The sequence below is a fragment of the Pelodiscus sinensis genome, chromosome Z, assembly GCF_052426305.1.
Source record: "Pelodiscus sinensis isolate ZL-2025 chromosome Z, ASM5242630v1, whole genome shotgun sequence".
Lineage (NCBI taxonomy): Eukaryota > Metazoa > Chordata > Testudines > Trionychidae > Pelodiscus > Pelodiscus sinensis.
Genome location: NC_143085.1, coordinates 9,873,012 through 9,899,688, shown reverse-complemented (window position 1 = coordinate 9,899,688; position 26,677 = coordinate 9,873,012). Strand labels below are relative to the sequence as shown.

The 26,677-nt window shown below is 45.4% G+C and overlaps 1 protein-coding gene across 1 annotated transcript in view; it reads right to left on the bottom strand.

Moving 5' to 3' along the window:
* The window catches only part of MED13L (mediator complex subunit 13L), a 371,515-nt gene that overhangs the window by 33,191 nt on the left and 311,647 nt on the right, over window positions 1–26,677 (bottom strand). Inside the window, exons 20-25 of the mRNA XM_075898187.2 lie at window positions 20,654–20,846; window positions 17,330–17,771; window positions 15,219–15,438; window positions 11,124–11,312; window positions 9,135–9,358; window positions 8,533–8,675 (exon numbers count right to left, since the gene is read on the bottom strand). Of these exons, the coding sequence (XP_075754302.2) occupies window positions 8,533–8,675; window positions 9,135–9,358; window positions 11,124–11,312; window positions 15,219–15,438; window positions 17,330–17,771; window positions 20,654–20,846 (1,411 nt within the window). The remainder of the gene's footprint in view (window positions 1–8,532; window positions 8,676–9,134; window positions 9,359–11,123; window positions 11,313–15,218; window positions 15,439–17,329; window positions 17,772–20,653; window positions 20,847–26,677) is intronic.

Below are 26,677 nucleotides of genomic sequence, written 5' to 3'. Positions count from 1 at the left end.
TGTAAAACAAGTGGAAGAGGTTCTTCTCTGATAAAATAAAAGCAGTTCAAGTCTATGAGGTCAATCCTCTGACAACAGCCACCAGTAACCCCAAAGAAAGTAAACAGATTCACAGTGGACCCAAAGGAAGGGAGCTGCTGATTTTAAATTAAGTTCTCAATCTCTGTTCTTCTTCTTCCTTTCCACTTCAATTGACAGCACTTCATTCTCCAACCAAGAGATAGATAAAAGAGAGTTACTCACCTGGTGCAGTAACGTCTGTTCTTCGAGATGTGTGTCCCCGTGGGTGCTCCACTCGAGGTGCTGGGCTCGTCCCGGCACCGCAAACCGGAGGAATTTTCACTAGCAGTAGCCCCCCTACCGGGCCGCGCATGCGCAAGTGCCCCTTTGCGCCTTTCATCTGAGCGCGGTCCAGACTTGTCAGTTTCCTCCCAACCGGAAGCATCTGGAAGACATAAATAGAAGCTCCAAAGCAGGGAGGAGGGTGGGTCGTGGAGCACCCACGGGGACACACATCTCGAAGAACAGACGTTACTGCACCAGGTGAGTAACTCTCTTTTCTTCATCGAGTAGTGTCCCCGAGGGTGCTCCACTCGAGGTGAGTACACAGCAGTGGTCCAACGATACATGAGTGCTTCGGACCTATCGCCTTCAGGCTGTAGACAAGACAGCCTGGGCTACCCTCGAATCGGAGGTAAGTATGTTCGCAAGGGCATAGTGTTTAGTGAATGTGAGGGTAGACGACCAGGTTGCCGCACAGCATATGTCCTGCAACGGTACTCCATGAAGATAGGCCACGGATGTTGCTATGTCCCGGATGGAATGAGCACGCAGACCGCTCGGAAGAGATTTGTTGCACAATGCGTAACACTGTGTGATGCAAGCAACGACCACTGTTGCGCTGCCCAGTGCTATCTTCATTAGAACCCTCAGAATGAGTGGAAGAGGAGGAAAGGCGTATAGCAATCGGTGACGATCCCAGTCCAGGAGGAAGGCATTCCCGAGAGAGTCCATGCTGATGCCTGCTCGTGAGCAATACTTAGGACATTTCCTGTTGTGTCGAGTGGCGAACAAGTCCACCTTGGGAAAACCCCATTGCAAGATGTCGCGGAGCACCTCGGGATGCAATTCCCACTCATGCTGTGAGAGGAAGTGCCTGCTCAGAGTATTGGCGATTACATTGTCCTTGCCAGGAAGGTATCCTGCAGTTATGGTGTTACCTTGTTGAATAGCCCAATTCCAGAGGCGCACAGCCTCCGCACATAGGGAGCGGGAACGCGACCCCCCCTGCTTGTTGATGTAATATACCGTGCATATGTTGTCGGTGAGAATCTGTATGGAGTGACCTCGGATGATGGGCAGGAAGTGCTTGCAGGCCTTGAAGACTGCTCTTAGCTCGAGAAAATTTATATGCTCGATTCCTGGGGTGTCCAGAGACCCTGCGCACGGTGTTCCTAAAGGTGGGCACCCCAGCTGAGCAGAGAGGCATCTGTAGTGATCTGTAGAGATGGTTTTCGGGCATGAAAGGGGACCCCCGTTAGCATGTTGTTGGGGCTGTCCCACCATGTCAGGGAAGTCCGCACCTGGCTGGGCAGAGAAACCACCCTGTTCGTACTGCGCACCCGGGGCGTGTACACGGTGAACAGCCAATGCTGAAGACTGCGCATATGGAGTCTGGCACGCGGAACCACATATGTGGTGGCTGCCATGTGTCCCAATAGCTGCAGGCAGGTAAGTATTCGGGACTTTGGAGAAATTGATATTGATTTTACCAGGTCCTGTATGAGTTGGAACCTCTTTACCGGCAAGTATGCCCTCGCGGTTAGGGAGTCGAGTCTTGCTCCGATAAACTCCAGGTCACGAGTAGGTGTTAGGAAGGACTTCTCGAGATTGATTATGAGTCCGAGGGCTGTGAACAGAGCGGTAGTTATAGACATTGCCCTCGTAGCCTCATCGAGTGTGAAAGCCTTCAGCAGGCAATCGTCCAGGTATGGAAAGATTGTAATATCGAGGCGTCGCAGGTAGGCCACCACTACCGCCAGGGTCTTGGAGAAAACCCATGGGGCCGTCGATAGTCCGAAAGGCAGTATGCGATATTGATAGTGGTCGGACCCCACTGTGAACCGAAGGAATCTTCTGTGCGCTGGGTGTATCGTTATATGAAAGTAGGCGTCCTGAAGATCGAGAGACGCGAACTAATCCCCTTTGTCGAGAGCCGGAATGATCGATGATAGCGTGACCATCTTGAATTTCTGCCTTCTCAGATGATGGTTGAGCCGACGTAGGTCCAGGATAGGCCTCCAACCCCCTGATTTTTTCTGGGTGAGGAAACAGCAAGAGTAGAATCCTCTCCCCAAGAAGGGTGTCGGCACCCTTTCCACTGCCCCTAATACGAGAAGGCGCGACACCTCTTGATGTAGAAGAGTTTCGTGAGAGGGGTCCCTGAAAAGGGACGGGGCGGGGGGGAGGGAAGGGGAAGATAGGTGAAGAAAATGACATATCCTGAAGTGATTACGTCATGAACCCACCAGTCGGTGGATATGAGAGCCCAACGGTGCTGATAAGGCCTGAGACGATGATGGAATATGCCTTTTGTGATGTCTGGAGTCTCTGTTAACGGGGTGGTCCGAAGTCCCTCGATCAACCCATCAAACCTGCTGTCGGCCCTGCTGCTGGACAGACGTCTTGTTAGGTTGCTGGCGACACTTCTGGGGCCGTTGTCTTGGCCTCTGTTGCTCGTATGGCCTGGTGCACGGCGTCGCATACGAGAATGGTCTTTGCCTATTGTAGGGTATATATTTCCTACGTTTGTGGGGGGGGGGGTGTACATCCCTAGCGTTCTTAAGGTTGTCCGTGTATCCTTGCCTGAGTGGAAAACCTGATCTGTTGACTTGCGATCAAAGGGCAAATCCTCCACCTTGGCCTGCAACTCCTTTGGGACAGCGGCCTGGTGTAGCCAAAATGCCCGACGCATGACTATGGCCGAAGCTGTGGATCTAGCAGCTGCATCCGCCGTGTCAAGGGCGATCTGCAAGGCTGTTCGGGCAACCGTATAGCCCTCTTGTATCACCGCCTTGAGAATCTGACGTTTGGAATCCAGCAAGTGCTCAAATAGAGGGACCAGTTTCGAATAATTGTCGAAATCGTGGTTTGCTAGCTGTGCCGCGAAATTACATATCCTCAGAGCAGAAGTGGAGGAGGAATATACTTTCCTGCCCAAGATATCCAGTTGTTTGGCCTCCTTGTCGTTTGAGGAATACTTGGTCTGAGACGTTCTTGTTCTCTGCTGTGCAGCATCCACAACAAGGGAGTTAGGCTGAGGATGTGTAAACAGAAACTCCATATCCTTCTGAGTTATGAAGTACTTCTTGTCCGACCGCTTATTAGTTGGTAGCAATGTGGCCGGCGTCTGCCAGATGTCGTTGGCGACCTCCACTATAGCGTCATCAAAGGGAAAAGCGAGCTTTGACTTCTGGGAAGGTTGTAGATTCTTAAGCAACCGATGTTGTTTCTGTTGCACATCCGCGGTCTGAATGTCCTGGGATTGTGCAACCCTCTTGAAGAGCTCCTGGAACTGCTTGTGGTCCTCCGTAGGAGACAAATCCGCAGGGATAACTGTGTCATCCAGCGAGGATGAGGAACGCTGCGCCGGGGAATCAGGGCTCTGCTGTCCCTGAAGAGGAGTGTGGTCCTGCTTATCCCCCTGATATTGTGAATCCAAATCCAAATCCCCAGCCGAGGATGGTGGGACAACATAAGGGGTAGACTCGTCCAGACCATGTGGAGATTCATGCTGAGAAGATTGTGGTGACCATGATCGCGAATATCTTCTGCGGTGGGATAAATGAGAAGAGCACTCGTGATAACATCGGTCATCCCTCCGGCTGTGGCAGGGAGAACGGCTGTATCTTCTCACCATGTCATACCGACGAGGGCACTGTGTACGTCTTGGGGACCTTGGTGAAAGGGATCTCCTACAGTAGCATGAAGGAGACCGCGAGTAGTGGCTCCGATAGTACCGACTTGGCGGTGAATGACGAGGTGACCTATAGTAGGGTTCCCTAGAGGCTGTGTAATGGTGAACACGACGACGGCAATCAGCATGGGACGAGGCAGGTGAATCAGGTCCAGGAGAGAAGGTGACACTGTCCGGTGTCAGTGATGGTGTCCGGACTCTTGCAGATTTTTGCTGCGCTTTAGTTGGCCCCAAGGAATTGAAGGCAGGCTGAGGAGGTGCTTGTGGCTGAACAGTAGGCAGCAAAGAAGCCTGTGTCACTTGATCTTCGGCAGAGTGAAAGCTCGGTGCCGCTGGATCAGCCGGGGATGACGTGAGAGCTGAGGGCTGGGCTGGCAGAGACTCCTGCTGCGGTGTCACATCCGGTGCCGATGCGCCTGGCACCGAGGAGCACAGAACGGCACTCAGAGAAGGAGCTGTAGGTGCCGACACAGCTGGTTCTAGCCGCGCATGCGCAGAAACTCCTGGTGCCGGGGCTTCTCTTGCCGGCTCCGCGAAAGCCATTGAAGCCGCTGCCGGCACCGACTCCGCCCGCAAACCCTTTGTGGGTGCCGAAGCGGAGCTCTTGTGGCGGGATCCCATTGGGGCAGAGGAGCTACGGCCCTTGCCCGACTTGTCTGCGGGGAGTCTCAGCGCACAGCCAGAGCTCCCCGGTTTGTCCGAACTGCCGCCCGGCGTCCTATGGGTCCTGCTGGAGATCTCTTGCCCAGCGTGATCTTTGGGTGCCGAGCAGGGTTCGGAGACTTCTGGAGCTTGTAAGGCCTTATTAAATAAAAGGACCCTCAGTCTCAGCTCCTGATCTCTTCTGGCGCGAGCTGTCAGCTTCGCGCAATGGCTACACTTCGCTGGGACGTGAGCGTCCCCGAGACACCTTACACAGCGGGAGTGTCCATCGGAGACAGGGATAGCCTCCTGGCACTGAAGGCACTTCTTGAAGCCAGGTGATCCTGGCGTCCTGATTTATTTCTTTGTCACTTTCAGTCAGAAAGGCACTGACTGACCGCTGAAGGAAAAACGGTTTTCTTTTCTTTTCTCTCTTTTTTTTTTTTTTTAAACAGGGGACTACAACTACTAACACTATAACTGGTAACTATCTATGTAGTAACAAGAAAACTAACTAACTAAGAGATTTCCCTTTTCCCTCAGAGAGGGGGAAGGGAGCTTAATCTAACTCCGTCTGCGGCTGCGGACGGTTGGAGAGAAACTGACAAGACTGGACTGCGCTCAGAGGAAAGGCGCGAAGGGGCACTTGCGCATGCGCGGTCTGGTAGGGGGGCAACTGCTAGTGAAAATTCCTCCGGTTTGCGGCGCCGGGACGAGCCCAGCACCTAGAGTGGAGCACCCTCGGGGACACTACTCGATGAAGAATTGTTTCTTTCTGAAGCCAATTTATGCTCCTCCTTTGTTTGTATGAGCTGAATTGAAGGTAGTGTAGATATCTGCTTCTCTTCCTACATTGACTAAAGCACCAGCTCCCTAAGGCTAGCCTGAGTACTAGTTTAAAAAAAATGATACATGCTGCTTATCTGATTGTTTTTAATTAGCCCCAAACCCATGAATCTGGAACAGCTTCAAGTAAGTTACTTCAATAGCTCAGGTGATTAATAGGAGAATGCACACTGCTTTAATTAAGATCTTTATCCTCCAGTCTACATTATCTTCATGCTCCAATTCAAACAACAAAATACACTAAATGTCTTACCCATATCCCAATCTCAGCCCTAAGACTCACTCAATTTTACTGTGGGATCATCCTCCCAGATCTTCTGGCTGCTTTTAAGGCCGACGTGGGCAGAACAATACATTAGGGGGGATCATTCTCTAAGTGAAACAAGGAACACATCTTCCAAGGTATGTGCTAACTGAGCTGAGGTCAACTACAAGGCAGCACCAGAGTGACACCATATTGCTAGGCTCAAAATCTTGTTTGTAAGATCACTTCTGATAACCATTGCTTGAGTGTTACAGACATGCAAGTAGCAATTTTATTTCAGTGCAAGCACAATCTGATTGCAGGTTTACTGTATGGGCCAAAGGAATTTTACAGCATAGTCACAGTGATCTGCCAAAGAAAGTATTTATGCAAGTGATTAGAGTGTAAGACTACCAAACATAACTTCAGTTAGCTCACCTATTAACTGTGATTTTAAGGAAGAATAATGTATTAATAGCTATTTACCAAATGTTATCATAAGTTAGTGCTATACTCTTTGCAATGAGGTGACCTACAGTCTTACATCAACACACACCATATCAGGTTATTCAATTTCTGGATTTTTTTTAACCCTCGTCAATATTTGACTTTGTGTTTTAATTTGGATGAGTTTTGGAAAACAAAGTTCTCTGCACATAGACTTCAATGAAAGAAAATCCAAAAGTAAAATGTTCCATAATTCCATGTCAATGTCCATAATCCTTTAATGGGGATGACAACCTTGCAGTTCACAAGGGATACCATAATATTTGGCAAACCCTAGTGACCAGTTCATTTTAGTTATTTTGCAATTGACATAATTTTGACATGTTGCTCAGTATCTTCACTGTATTCACTAGAGTTGTTTCCATTTGGAGTTTTAAAATCCAATTATAAGCTTGCATCTGCTACTTTCCTGCAAACACTAAGCCCTGACAGGATCCATATGGGCCAGCTCCTCATTTAGCTTAAGCTTATACAGGCCCTTCTACCTAGATGCATTACATTTCCAGAATTAAAATTATACACCTTATGCTATGACATTATACCACCCAGTAATGCAAGAGTGGGCATTAAAAAAGCAGTGGCCCACCAGGGTTAATTCCTGGCTGGCTGATACCGCTATAACTACCTTCACCTCCGGGACACCATTTCCTATCACCCCCACTGGCCGCAAACATTGATCCATGGCCAACAAGAGCTGCATTTGCCCGATATCTGTGGAACGAGGTATACCGGTAGTTCAGAATAGGAAGCCTAATCCGAACTACCTAGTCCGTGCCGCGTGTAGCTGCGGGCACGGAGTCCAAACTAGCGGACATTTTAAAATGGCGGCGCCCGGCAAGATGCAAATGAAGCATGGGAAATTCAAATCCCGGCTTCATTTGCAACTTCGGTTGCCTACATTAACCATCCTAGTTCGAACTAGGGTTGTAGTGTAGACATACCCTCAGTGAGCAAGCATGGACAGTGGATGACTCCATGGGTTGGGGAGGCAAGTCCTCCCCAGATCTGCCTACCAGAGCCCATGCTTCCCCCTCACTGTGGCCTGCAGGCACCTGCCCAGCCTTCTCTCCCACCCTCACCTAATGTGGCTACTGGCCCTTACCCCCTCCCTGCCCCAGAGTAGGATTCCAACCTCCCATCATCCCCAGAGATCCAGTGGGAGGCATGACCCCAGGTTCCTCCAGCCCCACAGCTCCGGACAACCAGTGGGCAGCGCAGCACCAGCCTCTTCCAGCCCTAGAGCTCCGTAGAACCAGTGGGTGGAACAGCACCAGCCTCCCCCGGCCTTGGAGCTCTGGAGAGTTAGCTAGCAGACATATCACAGCACTGGGGCCAGGCCCCAGCAAGGCCCTCCCTGCAGCCAAGCTGCCAGCCTCAGCACTGGCCGGCCAGAGTGGCCCTAGTGTTGGGAAGTTAGGTGGTGCAGCTCCCAGCTGGCCTGCCTCTGCCTTTGGGATCACAACAGCAAGCTGGGGGAGTGGGTCTGGAGCAATTTGTGAGGCCACCCAGGAGAGATTCAAATACTGCCCAGATGATTAGCAGAGTGCCCACAGCACCCACAGCCAGCAGCATGTGTTTCTATTGGTGGTGCACATCAGCACATGACTCAGTGCACATAACAAAATTTATTTTGCCCATAGAAAAAAATTAGAGGGAACATTGTTCTGGGGAATGCCAGTGGAGCATGGGTGGGGCTAGAGGAAGCAATTTTGGAAGGCAATGCCTTCCCCTGTCTAGGACACATGTGAGCAAGGCAATATAATTGTGAGAAAGGCAATATAAATGTATCCTCATTGTAAAGATAGGGAAAGAGACAGATAAAATGACTTATCCAAGTTACACTAGGGATTTGAGCATATAATCATATAAACAGTTAACTGATAAGGCTGGGCTTATTTGGTTAATGTTCATGTTTACAAGCAGGCTTCCACCTTGCTCCTGCGGAGCTGGCTGCCACCCCGCACTGCTACCTTTTATCCGAGGAAGCAGTACAGGATGGCAGGCAGGAGCTGGTATATGTGAGGAGCTGTCTTAAAAGCTGGCTTCCCATGTGCACCAGCTCCCAGGGAGCTGCCTATCGTCACTTGCTGCTGCCTTGGGAAACCAGCTGCAGGTGCACATAATCATGTAACCACTGAGTTTTTCAGTGGTTACACATTTAAACAATTACCTGCATTTTAACATTAAGTGGAATTATACCCCCAGCCATAGTGCCTGGTTTGAGGATCCTGTTTAATATACTAAACCATCCTTCCTGAACAGTAATCTGTCTTGTAGTTCTACTCCTCAGCACATTAGCATCCTTAGCTTTCCATACCTTTTAACTCTCCATGGCCCAGTCTTCCAAGGCGTCCAATTACAACTCTCCAGGACAGTGATGTCATCTGTACAATCCCAACACACCACTCCCATAGCTTCTGCAGACCAATTTTACGTGCAGACACTTTGCTCCTTCTTGATCTGGAGATAAGGGAAATGTAGAAGAATTTCAGATTTCTATCCCACGTCACTATTTCACTTTTTACTATCTTGCTGAACTCCTATACCACCCACAGAACTGTAAAATCTGAGTGTCTTATTTAAATTCAAAGACCATAAAATAGAAATGGAATCTTTCTCTCTATTTTTATTACTGGCATTACAATAGTATCCAAAGACCCCAGCACTAATGAAGCACCAATATGTTGAACATGATACCAAGTGTACTTAGAAATGCACTCAGCTGGCATTTATAAAGCAAACACAACCACTTTCTTACTCTGTATTTAATAAGCCATGATAGAAACCACCAATACAATGAAATATTATCACTATTCATAGTAACAGAGGGGACTAGAAAGGGATGTGCAAACAGCCAGGCAACAAAGTGATCATGGAGAAATGACAATTCAAACTTAACATAAAACTGAAGGTTTCTACCTGTTTGGCAAATCAATATTTACAATGCAGGTTTCCAACAGCTCGCCATGGAGGTCAGTGCAGGATGCCAGGAGCCAGCGCTGATCATGAGATAAACAATATCCAACGAAGAGCACATTATATTTCTGATTGGCCTCTCCAAATGTCTCCCCCAGTTCTGTTTGTTTGTCTTTGATGGGTGCCAGTATGAAAGGAGGAGAGTAGAGCTGAATTGGATTGGGACGCTGCAATCAAGGTCAGCAACATTATCGTCAGTACAGAGTTATCTAAAGCAGTGTTTGCACAAGAAATGTATAAAACAGAATGGTGATATATACATGAAGAAATAGGAAAGTTGTGATACAAACAGTTACAATCCAAGGAATTCATAATCAAAACTGATATATCCTGGTAACAGAGGAACATAAAGGAATCCATCATCTCAATCTTAGGGCTATTGTGGAGGTTTCATTGTCAGAGCTGAACAGCAGGTCTGCTGCTAATCAGTTCTCCTAAATTAATTAAAAATATTACCAGATTTTGAATGACACGCCCTAGGATTGTTAAACACCCAGTTTTTAACTTAAAGCATTAATTCAGTTCTGCCTCTGCATGTTAATACTTTGAATCACCCCTAAAACAATGCATATTCTAACAGAAATCAGTCATTACCTTACTAAATTTACTCTTCTTCAAACATTATATTGGATCAGTAAAGGAATTATAAAGCAAATGAGTTTACTGGATAGATGGTCTATAGTAAATAATCTAGGAACTGATACGCTTTCATGTCTAACTTTTCAGTTAACTGAGATTACACTTGAAAGATGTGGTGGGGAGGGATGAGAAATGCATGTTTAACAGAGAGTACATTTGTGGTATTCTAAATACCAACACAGTTACATGAGGAAATGTTACTTTTCTTGTCCTATTAATTTTATCTTCTTCTGTCTCTTTGAAAAATTAAAAAGTTGGTAAAGAAAGAATAAATCCGTTTGAGGAGAAAGAATGAAAGAAAGAACAAGGAATGCTTTGGGTTCTTATACAGGCTGACGCTCCATCCCACCTCCGTTCTCTCTATCCCTACCAACATTCCTCTGTTTCTTTTCCATCTCCTCTCTGCCCCTATGTGTCCTTCAGTTCTGTTATACCATACTCCTTCATGGTGATACTTTCCACTTTTGTTCAATCCTATCTCTCCTTCCCCCTTCTGTTGTTTGTTCTGCAGCATGTGCTGGTTGCACATAAACTGGAGCTCAGATGTTACATTATAAAATAATGTCATGTTACATTATAAAATAATGTTATTGTCATGGCACTATTACACAATGCCACACCTGAGCAATAGTATAAGCTCCTGAGTTGGGCCTCCACCAGAGTGAGTCAGAGAGCAGCTTAAAGAAAAAAATTCTGTTTTTTTCAGGGGTATACAGGAGGACTGAGGCCGAGACTTCTTCTGGGAATTTTGAGAAATGTGGAGACTCTGATTTCAATTGCAATTGTTTTTATTTCAGATGGGGGTGTGTATGTGCGGAAATGTGCTGATATCTTGGTTTCATTTTGGAACTACATTTCTAATTAATAAGCTGAGCTCCTAGGTTTTTATATAGTTTTAATTAAACAAATATAAAAGGTAAGCCCCATGCTATTTCCCAAAGGAAGGAAGATTTTTCATTTGAGATGTCTGAAATGCAGAAAGCAGAACTTGAATCATTTGCAAATTTAGGATCAGGTGAAAGACAGAATCACTGAATAGCTTGCAGGCCAGCAAAATGATTTCATGAGAAGTGACAGAATCTAGAATGTGCTCAACTACCTACTTCCTACATAGATATATTAGATGATGCACTTATTTTCTGGTGTTTCCTTTCCTCTATATCATCACCGCCAATACCTTGAAAAGAAGAAAGCCTCTGGCTACTATAAGTAGTCTCATGCTCATTCTTTCTGGGTTCTGGAAAATGAGGTCGGTTCCTGAATCATATTCCTTGTCTTGGTATGATTACTAACCTCAGGGTTCTTGAGGGTCATTTCAATGCTGGAAGCTGGTCCAAAGCCAGTGAGAGACTTAATGTGGATCTGTGTGGGCAACGGTCGCCTACACTGGCAGTAAACTGAAAATGCCAAAGACTTCAAGTGCTGAATGTAAAATATCTGTTCATCCTTCATTGTCTGGAGCATGTACTGGCAAGGCACAATCTATACATTTATGTATAAAAAATAAAAATCAGGATTAAAAATACTGAAAGGGCTTATTTCCCACCCCAACAACATGAAATAAAACAAGTCAAATTCAGATTTATTTAGAACAAGAATTCATTCTTCGTTTAGCAACTACAGATATTGTGTATATTAGCACTGTATCTGTATTATGGTAATGCCCACAAGCATCAATCAGGAGTGGGGCCCCATACTATTGCGTTGTATTTCTGAACATGAGCATTGAACCACAGTTTATTTTACATGGTTCTATCTCAGAGCACACTTAAAAAAATAATCCTATTGTCCAGCAGCCCAGGACTACTTGTTTATTAATTACTTAATAATCTGGGGTATGCTGACTGATTTACTAGAGGCTGAAAGTGCAAATTAGCTTCCTATGTCAATTTATTTTTAAATAACACAGAACAGAAGAATAAAGAGATGATTTGTCCACCTAAATTTCTACTTTGCTCAATGAAACAAGAATCTTGAGTAGAGATTCAAGTAGAACCTGCGTAGATACAAAATTTGTATCCGCAGCTGTGTTCGCAAAAATGAGCTGTGGATATTTGCATCCACATCCACGGCTGTGGATACCTGAAGATACAAAATGAATATCCACAAATCTATAGGATTCTAGATATAAAATTATCCGCATCTTCAAAAATGAGCCGCAGATATATGCGGATTTGTAGGGCTCTATTTATAAGTGGAGGTCAAGTCAGATCACCAGCTTGTCTGTGATCAAGGACATGCAGCTTACAGATGATGGTAAAGGCAGATGCAAATCAAAACCTTATACCCAAACATTCTTGAAACTTGAGCATGCTTTTTACCCATGTCTGAATTTTCCAGACGCTCTTACTGAAACATGGAACCAAACATCTCAAACTTTGTGTTTGAGGCAAAACCTTCCCCTCCCACTTTCTTTCCCTCTCTCCTTTTCCCTCTCTCCCTCCATCTCTCTCTCTATGATTCTCTGTTTCTTAATATAGGAAGAAAACTGTGGCAATCTCAGGAAGTATAGGTTATTGTTATTAAACTGACGGTTTTTTAAGTAGTGACCAGTATATCTGGACCTTCTCTTTATTGAGATGTCACTTTTATTGATTTGTTCTGTAGGCCAACACTACCTCTGGGATGGTAAATTGTGTAGCAATGTAATAATATTGCTATCTGTTGCAATATAATTACATTCATAAAGCAAAATGAATGTATTTCTCTAAGACATAACTGTTTCTCCATGGAAGAGACAGGCCCACAATCTAAGGAATACCCTAAGAAAAATGAGAGATCGAGGGGTCTATCCTTACAGTGAGAAAAGGAAAAAGAAGAAGAAAATGTTCTTTCCGATACTGAACAAACAACACAAAAAGAATATTTTCAACGCAAATCCCTTTACATTGAGAATTACGTTCACAATAATTCTCTGCCTTGTCTTCAACTCCTTCTTTAAGTACTTCTGGTTACTACAATACATCAGAGGTGAATGTGGAAACATATGTCTTTGTCTTTAAGATTATCAGCTCATTGGGACAGAGACTATAATTTTTTATGCCTAGCACAATGATAGCTATCCTCTTGTAGCTTTTAGGTACAAACTCAATCAACATGCTTAGTGATACAGGTAGGACCTCCCTGGTTTGGCACTGTTGGGAGCTGAGAAGTGCCGAATTACGGAGTTTGTCGGATTAAGGGAGGTCAATTCTCGGTTGTTGGCCCAGGTCCCCCGCCAACCCTGTGATTCCAGTCCTCCTGGGGTTATGATCCACCTGGGGATGGGGCTGTGCTCCCCACTGTGCTGACCCCAACTGGGGCTGTGTTCCCAGGCACTGCAGACTATGCTGTCTCTGGCCTAGGCATAGCTGCACTCCCCACTCTGCCAACTCAGCCGGGACTGAGCTCCCAGGCGCCAGCCCCACTGCCTGCAGCCTCACCGGGTCTGCATTCCCTGCCACCAGCCTCACTTGGGTCTGTGCTCTTCCACCACACCCACCCAGCACTTGAACTTGGCCAGCCAGGGCTTTCTGATCCAACAATACCCATGGTCCTGCTGGACCATCGATGTTGCTGGATCAGCATGTCCCAGATTTTAGAGATTTAACCTGTAACAATAACTAAAAATAAAGAGACTACATAATTTGTGTATCACACTTTTTCAGGTGCAGGAATCCTCTTTATACTCCTGGAACATACTAAACCAATAAACATTTTTGTTTGTTTGGCAAAATGCCATGCATCAAAAACCAAACTACAGATATGCAGAAAATAAACATGATGAATTGAGAACGGGCAAGCCTCTGAATTTCTTTACACAAACGGAGAACTAAGTGTACTACTGATTTCTAGTCATGCAGGATCTATCTATTCAGACTTCAGTTACTAAAATGATAACAGTTATTTTATTTTAATATCTTCTGCTCAATCCCCTGCAGTGAGCAAGGTTAAAATATGCAGCTGGGATACTAATGTTACATTTTATATCAGGGTGGGCAATAATTTTTGATGGGGGAGGGGGACACTTCAAGAATTTGGAACATGGTTGAGCATCACTCTTCCATTATATTAATGGAGAAGATGTAGGGTCCTGGGTGGAGAAGGGTGCAGAAGGGAGCTTGGGGTAAGGGACTGGGGTGCAGACGGAGGTGTGGGGTCTGGGAGGGAGTTTTGGTGAAGGAAGGGGTTGTAACCTGGGGCAGGGTTCTGGGGTTCAGGGAAGGGTGCAGGGGTCTGGGTTGGACCTGGGGCAGGAGTGGGTTGTGACCTGAGGCAGGGGATTGGGGTGCAGAGTCGGGGGAGGTATGGGTTCAGGAGGGGGGCAGAGGGTTTGGCTTATGTGGGGTAGGGAGGCAGGAATGGAGAGGAATGGAGGCGCTAGGGTTCCAGAGACAGGCTCTGACTGGGAGGCTTAGCTGGGTGACTCCCAGCCAGCAGCCCAGTACGTTTCCCAGGCAAGCTCCCTGCCTGCCCCACCCCTGCACAGGCTGCAGCAGCCATGTACATCGGTGTATAAGAGCCTGAGGGAACAGGTACTCCGCGCACTGCCTGATCTTCAAACAGACAGCTCTCATTGGCTAGAAACTGGTCAATGGGATTAAGGATTTCAAAATGCAGCTATCAGGCCAATCATATAGTCAATACAATTTGTATAAACTATACAAGTAGTTAATAGGACCACTCTGCAGAGCCGCGGCAAGGTAGCTCTAGGACCTACCTTGAGCTGGGGCTGAGCAGTCCCAGATTGTGCCAGCTCTGAAAATCATCCAGGCTGTAGCTCTGCATTTTAAATGTAGTAAGAGCTGCTGGACTCTTACTACATTTATAATGCAGAGGCGCAGAGATCAGTGAGAGTCAGGACTGCCGGGTCCCAGTTCACATTGAGTCCAGCAACCCCTATTTGTGGTGGACAGCCCTGTTCGCCACAAACAGAGGCTAGTGCTAGAACAGCCTCTGTTTGTGGTAGACAGGACTGGCCTACCCTAACCCCATCCACTGCCTCTGATAGAGGCAGCGGGGGGAGCACGGTGGCACACCGGAGATGATGCTGGGGGAAGCCAGCTTTTAAATTGGCTCCTCTCAACACAGGTTCTTGCTTCCCCCCTTGCTGCCTCTCTCTAACAGAGGCACAAGGAGTGTGTCTGTGGCACTGGGTTAATCCCTTGCATAACTCTACTGTATGTAACTACTTCAAAAAATGTCCTCCATTACATCACAAGCAAGATATTATTTTAACACATTACTTGCCCATTTAATAAAACACATTTTGTAAATGTCAACTAAACATTGTACAGAACAGCACTGGGCACTATGTTCAAACATCGTATCCCAGCTTCCATTTTACATCTTTTTGTATTCTGCAAACATTTGATGTGATAGAATGTATCTCCAAAGTTAAAATATTACCTGAAGAATGAAAGAATTCCTCATATTGTCGGGCAAGTTATCCAACATTTCTGTGTAGCATCGCATCAAACTTAGCAACCAGTAGTTAGCTGAGGCAGATTCCTCATCTGCTGTGTAGGTAAAAGGATCCACCATATAGATAACAACTGCCGGAGGATAGGCATGGCTGTCTGCAGATTCTGGATCAGTGGGAATCCCTATTCTCTCCCTCTCTGTAACACTAGAGACACATGCATAAAAGTGCATAAGCAAATCCTGAAGGGGAGGACTGCTTTTTACACTGAGACAATAAAATTAAAAACACAATCTGCAAACTATGGCTGATAAGATCTTACATCTACCCAAAGATGTACATCACACATTAAAGTACTTGCTAATAATTTGTTAAAGGTGCTTGCTAAAAGAGTGACACAAACCCAAGTGAAACACCCAGAACAGTCTACTTCTAAAGAATGTGTACAAGAAATGATTAGGACTAAATCAGTGAATGACAGTTTACATAGCTATTTTCTGCCTGTGGTCATTCAGACAAGTTGTTTTAGTACTGAAGAAAGCTGGAAAGAAGACAGTAGACTGAAGGCCTCCTTGGTTTATTCACAGAAGAGGTATAGCACCGGCAGTGAAAGTTTTCTTGCATTGCTCCCTGTGGAAGTGCCTCAATTCTGAACAGGAGGGATCAACATGCAGAGATAAGAAACACATTCAGTCTGCTGTGGCTGCCAACTAGCTTTAATTACAGTGGTAGATTTTGCATAGACTACTGAACAGAAGTATAACAACAGCATCAAACAGGGGAAGGTCTGAACTTGTTACTTAAAAGATGTGAGCTCATTAACCCACTATGTTATGACAATTTATCAGCATAGCATCTACATGTTAACATAGTTATTGAAAAAGTGAGAGAAAAAAATTACCCATCAAGGAGGATCTGCCTCAGGCAGGCAGAATTTTTAAAAGGTGGCAACATATTTTTTTAATTTTAAAAGTAATGTTTTACGCACTTATATTGATGACGACTCTTTAGCAACCCCAAGCTGCAATCTGTTTATCCCCAAAATCTATTCCCTGACATTGTATAAGTGCACATTGATTCCTTCTTGGAGGGTTATTTAGAAATACTGTAATGCCAGAACGGGTTTAAGAAATAACAGCAACGTAGCATTAGTTTTGATCATATAGCGAATCTATATACACAAAATAATACCTACTTCTGGAAACACAAGAAAAAAATTGTGGGTCAAATTTTGAACCTATCAACAATAACAGTGTCTCTTTTAACTAAATAACGTGAAATAATAAGACTCATTTCAATGACTATAAATGATGGATAAAATTTACCCGCTATATATCAGAGACAGCTGTTGTAATCAAAACAGCCACAGCTGCAGCTCTGGATGGCTGTGAGAAAACAATGAGCTCTTCAATTTCAGGAATGTCCATGTTGCTTAAGGCAGGGTTGAGGAACCTCAGGCCCGGGGCTTGCCTGAACCTAGCCCCTAAGGCTCAGCCCCACCTACCCCCAGCACTGGGAAGCCTGTACTGGCACTCCAGCCCCCACATTGCCTCACTGTGGGATGGAACACAAAATCTACGAGGCTAGGCTCTCTGATGCTCTGGTGTGTGAGGAGAACGTGGGGAGCATTGTTCTCCTCAGCCAGCTGCCTCATCAGTGAGGATTTGTTTTTTGTTTTGCTTCTCACTTGTGTGCAGCCCGACTGATTTTTCCGTGGGTCAGCAGCCCCTGGCCCAAAAAAGGTTCCCCAAACCTGGCTTACTGCAGGAAGAGAAGAGTATGTCTATACTGCCACTAAACGCCCACTGTCTGCTGGCTTGGGTTCATGGGACTTGGGCTGTGGAACTATAAAAATGTGATGTAAATGTTTGGGTTCACATTGGAGCCTGGCTTCTGGGATTCTCTACTATTGCAGGATGCCAAAGCCTTGAAAACAATTTGAGTCTGAACATCTACAATTTTACAGCCCCATACCCTAAGCCCTACGAGCCTGCGTCAACTGACAGAGACCAGATGCAGGTGTTTAGTGGCAGTGTAGATATACCCTAAGGAAATGAAATAGTGATAAATGGACTCATTCAAGTACTTAGTAACTTACATTTCCTGCCCTTCTTGCTGCTGTGATGAATTCTGTCCAGTTTCTGTGTCTCCTCCAGAACCTGTGCTCCCCAGGGGCCTGTCTGCAGAATTTCCGCCAGTGCTGGTGTTCTGCCCTAAACCCACAATTCCACTAAACCCTGAAGAGGAGGTAGTGTTCATCTGGTTAATGCTGGGTGTTGAGGAAGTCAATGACAACTGTGGCACAGAGGATCCAGATGCTGAACTACTTCCTGCTGCAAGGTGAGTGGTCCCACTGTTGGGCGTGGAATTAAAGGAACTGCCTGTTGGTGGGGCCCCAGGACCTGATAGATAAGTTGAATTTGGGGGTATAGGTCCAGTGCTCCCAGGCATTGCTTGCCCCTGGCTTGCTGGTGCTGAGGTGTGGTATTTAGGTGGTATCAACAGGCTGCTGTCAAGCTGCAGAGTGGCTAAGTAAGGTGCTGAAAGAGTGTATAAAAACAAAAGTAAATTGATGTTATGTATCCGTTCACATCAAACACAAAGCATTGTAAAGTTATACAGTACTAGGCTTTGAGGGAGAAGGAAAATTGTGAGAGTATAATTTCCATTATAAATATTTAATTGTAGACTCAATTTTGCAATGAGCACCTTTTGATAATTTGATTCAACTATTAAACACTGGCTTGATTTTGCAGAGTTCCAACAGTGTAAAGAGAAGGGGAAGTGAATCAGCATTACTATTGATGTGTCGTTAGTTCTGGTTACATTGTGATGTGATAACACTGTATTTGTGGCTATACGTGACATTCAACTTCACGACTTAATTCACAGTTCACTATGACCCTTTAATAGAGCATCTTTATCTCTGCCAGTACAAGCCCTTTTTACATGAGTTACTACTTTGGGGGATTTAATTAAATTAATTGAAGTATGTTTGGACCCTAAGCAACTTCATGGACTGAGCACATTTTACACAGTTCTGCACATGCGCTGACTGCAGCTTGGGCTGTGCTCTTGCTGCTGGCTTTGGTGGGCTGCACTTGCAGGCTCCAATCTGGGCTGTGCTCCCTGGTGCTGGTCCCACTCTCTCTGGTCCGGGGTGGGCTACGCTCCCTGCTATGCTGACCCTATGCTGCCTCTGGCTAGGCAGGGTTGTACACACTGTTGTGCTGTCCCACTGCCACCGAGGCTGTGCTCCAGAGCAGTGCTGTCAGCCAGCCCCAGTGGGGGCTGTGCTGCCCACCACGCCGGCCCTGTTACCACCAGAACTGTTCTTCACACCACCAGCCCAGCCCCTGAACCTGGCCAGCCGGGCCCTGTGGTCCAGCAATCTCCATGGATGTTGCTGGACCAAAGAGTCCCAGATTTTATAGATGTAACCTGTAATGGCATATTGGCAATTTTTACAGATAAATGGTTTGGCAGCTCTATCTTCTTAGGTTTAACCTTGTAGTGCAAATAGTAGAGTGCTAATTTCTCAAACAATAAACCCATACCAGTGTAACTCTGGGTGGTCTCCAGTGAAAATATTTTTGGGGTTTCACAAACAATCCCTTTATTAAATAACCTATTACAGTACTCTTACTCACCCACCTATCCCAAATGCTTGAATACCTTCCTGAACTTCCCTTTTTCCAAGGCCTGTGAGGCTAGCCCTCAAAGTCAGCAGAATCAACTACTCAAGTACAGACTGAACCACCTAAATCCAGGACTCTCTGGTCTGGCAACAACCAGAAGGACCACAGTTGTTGTTGGACCACAGAGTCCCAGCGGCGCAAGTGTGAGCCCCCTGGGAGTTCAATGACAGGGAGTCCCACCCTCAGCCGGCATCAGCAGGGGCAGCAGCAGGGCTGGTGAGTCCTGTCTCTGGCAAGCTGCAGCCGGGTGGGGCAGAAGTGGGGCCACCAGCAAGTGCCATTCAAGGGAAGCCCTGACCAGGTTGGGGACAAGTGAGGCTGGTGGTAGCCAGAGAGCCGAGTCCCTGGGAAGCTCCAGCTGGGTGGGGCAGAAGCGAGGCCAGAGCCCAGTTGCAGAGGGGCTGGAGCGGAGCCAGCTACAGGGAGGGGCCGCGTGCTAAGAGGCTAGGGCCAGGAGACTTTCCCTGATTCAGAAAATTATCTCATTCAGGACTGGTCAGGTCCCAAGTATGCCAGACCAGGGAGCTCTAATCTGTCCTCACTGATAACAAGGATGGCTGGGGGGATTTAATTCCAGGACTTCACTGAAAACAACCTAGTGTCTTCCCCTCTACAATGACAATGGGAACTCTCAACTTGCATGCCTCAGCTGATCTAAATGGATCAACTAGTTCAGCAGCTGATGTTCTGAGACAATTACCTATCACACAGACTAGCACTGGCTCATTGTTTTCTTGTGCTCCATCATCTGTCTATATATTTGTGTTGTTTTTGGTCTAGTACTATTAGCTCTTTGGGGCAGGCACCATCTTTCTGTTCTGTGACTGTACAGTGTATAAGACAGTTGGGTTCTGATCCATGATTGGGGCTCCTCAACACGAATACAAATAATAAATTGCCAAGCAATCACACAGGAAGATGGGTCCTCGCTCAGCCAAGGTCCAAGCCATTTAGAACAAAGAGTGGGCATACCCTGCTCATCAAGAGACAAGAAATAGCCACTATAAATTCTTCCAGATGATTCACTCAATCCATACATATTAATTTAGTCTTGATGGCTTGAGTTCAATAAACTAATTCTAATCTGTGTAAGGTATCAGATAAACCACAAAATCACAATGCACTGACATTACATCTCAGATGTGCTTATTAACCCCCCTATTAGTTCAATATATATGTTTAAACCTCTACAAAAGGGCCTTTGGATCAGATGACCAAACATCCAGGGGTACACTGATTTCTCCGCAGGAACACACAGATTGGCTTTTGGCTCTCAAGATGAATTTAACAGGCTGGCAGTTAGAAAATACTAGGGATGCGAATGTGTACCTGTGTACATGGTTAACCTGGGCTCTTTGGTTAACCCTCACAGTTACATGACTTCCCTTCCCAACTGGTGCGCATAGGGTGCTGGCTTTTACCCCACCTCCTGCACTGCTGCCTATGTGGGCTGCATCCTCCTGCTTGCCCCCGAATGTAAACATGTAATTGCTGAGACATTCAGTGGTTTACACATTTACTAAAATATACACATTTTAATATCCCTAAAACATGCATCTTTTTACTTGCAAAGTGAACAAATGTAATATGGAAATCAAAGATACACGACTAAAATGGAGCCCCACAAAGCTATTTTTACAATCATTTTATAGCTCATAAATGATTTAAAGGGAAAATTGCTTCCCACTCTGCAACCACCCCAACTACCTACCAACTTCACTTACCTAGGTGATGCCGGCAAACTTGCGCATAAAGTTTGAGTCTGGAATGATTGTCACACTCCTCACTGCTCCAAGGCTGGGTAAACCATTCACTCACTAGCTCATCTGTCAGCTTCTGCGCCATGGTCTTACCCACCCGCATGATTCCATCACATAACACTTTGCAGATTGGTTTGTGTTGACCAAGCCTACACATCTGGCAGCACAAGAAGAAATATTTGTAACAAGAGGCCATGTACACAGAACAAAACCAGTAACTAGATAAACGGATTGGTTTGCAGTCTCGTGCCCTCTCTCCAGTCGAAGACCCATACAGTACAAATCCATAATTATAAAATGAAAGTCTCGTTCTTTATCTCTGGCTGACTTTACTTATATTTACCATCCTGCTAAGGGCATAAGGTATGGTCTATCCCATAAATTCCACAGTATACAGTGAGGTTGACAAGAGAATCCGGTTTTATACTTCAAGCCTACAGGTATAAGAAAGCACCAATTTCTTTCACAAAGTGCCTTCTACTGCATGAGCTCTAACTGCTAAGCCGTACTTCATCCTAATGGACAATGAAAGAATTTCTACGCTTATAGATTGGAAAACACGCAGTTGTAAGTCCAATTAAATACAGCAAAATCCCATTTATCAGATCTAACTGGAGCTGGGGCCAGATTGGATATAAAAAATTTAGATAATCTGGACTATAGGGAAGTGCAAGGCAGCAGCCCCATCTAGTGGCTAGAGGAGACATCGTTTACATCTAGAGCTATGTATGCTAGCAGAGCAGAGGGACAAGCACCTCTTCCCCAGGTACACCTGCTAGAGCAGCTGCTCCTATGGAAAGATGGCCCTAAGTTGCTGCAGTGAGAGAAGTACCCCCTTCCTGGAGCTGCATGCACCAAATCTTTCCTCCTAAATCCCACCCCATAGCCCATACTCCTAACTACGGCCCTCATCCCACAGCCCAATAAAAGTCATTCTGCACATGGACATAAAAAATTAGAACACTGGAAAAGAGCAATTTGATCAACTTATCTATAACTATTGACCAGTAAAGGACTATTTCTCAAAGTATAAGCTATTTCTTTCCCCTATCTACTTGAAACAGCGTATGTAATAAGGCCTCTAAATAGACTGTTCACAATGAAAAGACAGATACTTGGTTCCATAACTGGTGTTCTTAGAGATGTGTTGCTCATGTTCATTCAATGGAGGTGTATGCTCGCCACATGCAACAGTGCTGGAAGATTTTCTTTCAGGAATATCCATAGGGGACCAGCTCCAGCAATCCCTGAATGGCTGTACTACATAGGGTGCTGCCAGGCCCTCTCCTCCCTCAGTCCCTTCTTGCTGGAAACTCTGATAGAGGGGAAGGAGAGTTGGATGTTGAATGGACATGAGCAACACATCTCGAAGAACACCAGTTACGAAAACAGGTCTTTTCTTCTTCAAGTGCTTATTCACCTCCATTCAATGTAGGTGTATCTCCAAGCAGTATCAGCAGAGGCAGAGAGGAGCTTCAGGGCATGCTGAAAGCCACACAGCTCTGCCAAACCCAGTGTCACCTCTGGCCTGCTGCACAACAGTGCAATGGGATGTGAACCTGTGTACTGAAGATCATGTTGCTGCTTTGCAGATGTTCTGAATGGGAACATAGACCAGAAAGGCCACTGAAGAGACTTGTACTCTGGTAGAATGCGCCCTCGCCAAGGGGTATGGCGGAACGCCTGGAAATCTTCTTTGAGCATACCAGAAGACCTCTCATCCATTTAGAATAGGCCACAAACAGCTGGGAGGACATATGGGAGAGCTTTGTCTGTTCCAGGTGAAAGGCAAGCACTGACCTGATGTCTAGAGTATGAAGACACCTCTCCTCACTGGTATTATGTGGCTTAGGGCAGAAGATTGAAAGGATGATGTCCATGCCCATGTTGAAGGCAGAAATAATGTTTGGCAGGAAGGCTGGGTGAGGGCTGAGCTGCATATTATCCTTGAAAAAGACCAGGACACGAACCACTCTGTATGACAGATGGGGGAGAAACATCCTTCATGCCTTCTGCACTGCTCTGATTTCATTGCCAATAAAAAGACCACGTTGGTGGAAAGGAGCAAAAGGGAGCAGGAGGAGATGGGCTTGAAGAGAGGACAGCCTAAACAGGACCAACTTAAGGTCCCACTGAGGGAGAGGGAATGGACCTACGGGAAAAGCCTCTCAAGATCTTTCAAAAATCTGGCTGTTATAGTCTGGAAAAACACGGACTGACATTGAATCAGCAGATGAAAGACTGAAATGGTGGCCATGTATACTCTGATTGAAGTCAAGGAAAGACCTTTGTGTTTTAAATGCAGAAGGTACTCAATGAGTGTCTGCAGTGGTGCCTCGATGGGGTTGATCCCTCTCTGAATAGCCCAGTTCTAGAATTGGGTTCATTTTGTCAGGTAGGTGGACCTGATGGATGGTTGTCTGCTCTCCAAGAGAACCTGCCTTATCTTGAAAGAGCAGATTACTCCTCAGGCTTCAGCCCTGGAGCAACCGCACTGTGAGGTGGAGGGGTCCAGGTGCAGGAGGCAGCTGTGATCTTGCAACAGTAGTTCCACACGGACCAGCAGAAGTTGAGGCTGCAGCGCTAAGAGACTCGTGAGAGTGATGTACCAACCTTGGCGCAGTCATGCGGATGCCATAAGAGTCCCTGGTGGTGTGTCCTGCTCTATTTTCTGCATGACTTTGCTAATCAAAGGAAACAGTGAAAACACATGCATGAGGCCTTCTGTCCAAAGAAGGAGGAAAGTGTCCACGAGGGCAACTTCCTTCAAACTCAGGCTGAAGCAGAACCTGCAGCACTTTGTGTTCTGCTTGGTCAAGAATAAATCTACTCAGGGAGAGCCTTACTCTTGGAAGAGATTGGACATCACCTCCAGGTGAAGAGCCCATCTCTGGTGAGACAAGAACTGTTTGCTCAGGCAGTCTGCAATGGTATTCTTGGTCCCTGGGAGGTGACAAACCTCCAAGGAAATACAGAAGTTTCAGAGCAGACTTGCCTCTTGATAGAGGGCTGTGGATCTAGAACACTGTGGCCATGTTGTTTCTGCAGACATGGACCACTCTGCCTGATAAATGGGGGAGAAACACCCTGCATGACTTCTGCACTGCTCTGAACTCTGTGATATTTATAAGTGTGTGTTTTGTCAGGGTCCCATTCCTCCTGCGCATGAAGTGCTCCCCATCCAAGATCCAAGGCACCTGAGACTAGATGTGTGGAGTGTCGCAGTGACTAGACGGGTATACTAGACATGATGTTCCCCAGAGTGGTCCACCCTGTCAGGGAATAGAGGATGTGCACTGGGATGGTAATTACCTAGTCTTGAGGGTGTCTGACTGGCGAATAAACAGTCATCAGTCACATCTGCAAGGGGCACATCATGAGTCTGGTGAGGAGCACCAGGAAAGATCATGGTGCCATGTGACCCCCCAGGATGTGCAGGCAAACCCTGGCTGTATTTAACAATGTGGTGGAGACTTTTGTTACAAGGGCTGATAGCTCCTCAAACCTGTCTAGAGGGATAATGCCTGGGCTGTGGTTGAGTCTAGCACTGCACCAGTGAATTCCATCTTCGGCATAGTGACTAACGTTGACTTTTTGTTATTTATTAGGGGGCCCATATGCTGGCACATGTGTAGTAGAAGAGCAGTATCCTACTGAGCCTTGGCTTCATAGCTGCCCCGAAGGGCCAGTCATCGTGACAGAAATAACCCTGGATTCCTATGGGTCCCAGGTAAACTGCTACCACCGACAGGCATTTTGTAAATACACTCGGGACCACAGCCAAACCAAAGGGGAGGACAGTAAACTGATAATAGTTTACATCTGCCATGAAATGGAGAAATCACCTTTATCCCTCAAAGATTGGGATGTGATCCTGTCTGGGGTAGGAACCTCTAGGCTGGGAAGGAAGAGGTTTAAATTTCTTCCTTTCTGGCTCCAGGACACACAACCCTGAGATTTTTAGGATGGTCTGGGAGTCCTTAAGGTAATGCTGCTTAGTGTCCATATGCTCTTCAAATACGGGTCCCGGGTGGATTGGTGGGCCTCCATTGATAAGCCTGTCAGCAGCAATCATGCTGCCCTGCGCATGAACACAGCAGGTGCCATGGAGCACACTGCAGAGTTCGCCAGATCAGAAGCTTCTTCCAACACTTTCCTGGCTGTTGACACCCTCTTAGTCAGGGCCCTGAACTCCTTTCTAGGGATTTCTGGCAGCAATGACTCAAATTTAGACATCGCCTGACACATGTTCAAGTATGAGATTGCAAGCCTATTTAAGAAAGGTAACACTGCTGACATAATGATTAGGGTAAATAAAAACCATTTTTGAAAAAAAATCAAATCCAATTTTTTAATTTTATTTTTGTTAATGAACCCATCTAAAATGAAATCTGAATTTAATACAAAATATTTTAAAACCCAAACTTATTGTAGTTTCCTAAAATTTTAATGTAAAAAAGAGGTACTCACCAGTACAGTATATTTATCAAAACTTTTGAATTAAAGGCTGCTTTTCCCAATTCTAACCTCTGATGCCATGCTTTATATATATGGCACTGTCCATTGGCCTGAGTAATTTAGGAGTTTATCTTACATTCAAGAGACATAGGCAAGTAGGAACTTACGCTTTAATCTCCTTTACTTAGGCATATTGGACATTTTCTCTAGGTTAGTCTAGTTTAATTCACCAAGGACAGTTATTCCCACTGTTCAACAGATCAAGTAGTTTTAAATGTGAAACATGTTTTGATAAGATTATGTATCCAAAACATGAGAATCTTTTGTGTAATAAAAATAAATTGTTTATGGTGTTTAAATAAAATTTATTGACTTTACTGATGCCACTCGTGAGCAAAAAGTTAATTATGTGGTAAATAAGCAATATGTTGTTCACCACTTTCTAACATGCTGAAGTGGTGCAGTTATTAAGGACATAGAAAAATTAAGCTACATAATGGCTTCATTTATACTGTTATGGTATACCCTCCTAATTAGAAAAAGGTGCACCAAATTGTATTTAGTTGTAAATCAATGTTTTAATGATTATATCAACCAATAAGAATGCCTCTTTCTTTTGAAGATAATGAAGTACGAATGGAAAAAGTGATTAAAATGGATGATTTAAATCACCTTTTAAATAGCCTTGATTTAAATTTAAGACACATAATTTAAATTTAAGAGCTGTGATTTAGATCCCTGTGACACTGAAGAAGTATCTGAGCCATTATATATCATCTTTGAAAAATCATGGAAGTCTGGAGAGATTCCAGAAGACTGCAAAAGGGCAAATATAGTGCTCCATTTATAAAAACAGAAATAAGGACAAATCAGAAAACTGCAGAGCAGTCATCTTAACTTCTGAGCCAGGAAAGATAATAGAGCAAATAATTAAGGAATCCATCTGCAAATATCTGGAAGACAATAAGGTGTTAGGTAACAGCCAGCATGGATTTGTAAAGACCAAATCATGCCAAACCAACTTGATAGCTTTCTTTGATAGGATAGCGAGTCTTGTTGATAAGGGAGAAGTGGTGGACGTGGTATACCTAGACTTTAGTAAAGCATTTGTTACGGTCTTGCATGACCTTCTTAATAAACAAACTAGGGAGATACAACCTAAATGGGGCTATTATAAGGTTGGTGCATATCTGATTGAATAATCATTCTCAGAGAGTAGTGGTTATTTCATTATCAGTGGTTCACAGTAAGGATGTTAAAATTTGTGTATTCAGGTAAATGTGTAACTGATTAAAATTTCACCTGTTACATGTTTTCACATGGGGGAGGAAGCTCCTGTGGAGCTGCCTGTCCCCACCTGCTGCCTCTGTATCAGAGGCAGTGGGAGGGGTTGGGGCAGGTAAGAGCAGGTGCTCACGGGGAGTTGGCTTAAAAGATGATCCTCCCAACAAGTGCTGCTGCCTCTGATACAAAGGCAGGAGCACTGGAGGTGGAGGCAGGCGGATGCCAATGCTTGTGGGGACCTGTGTT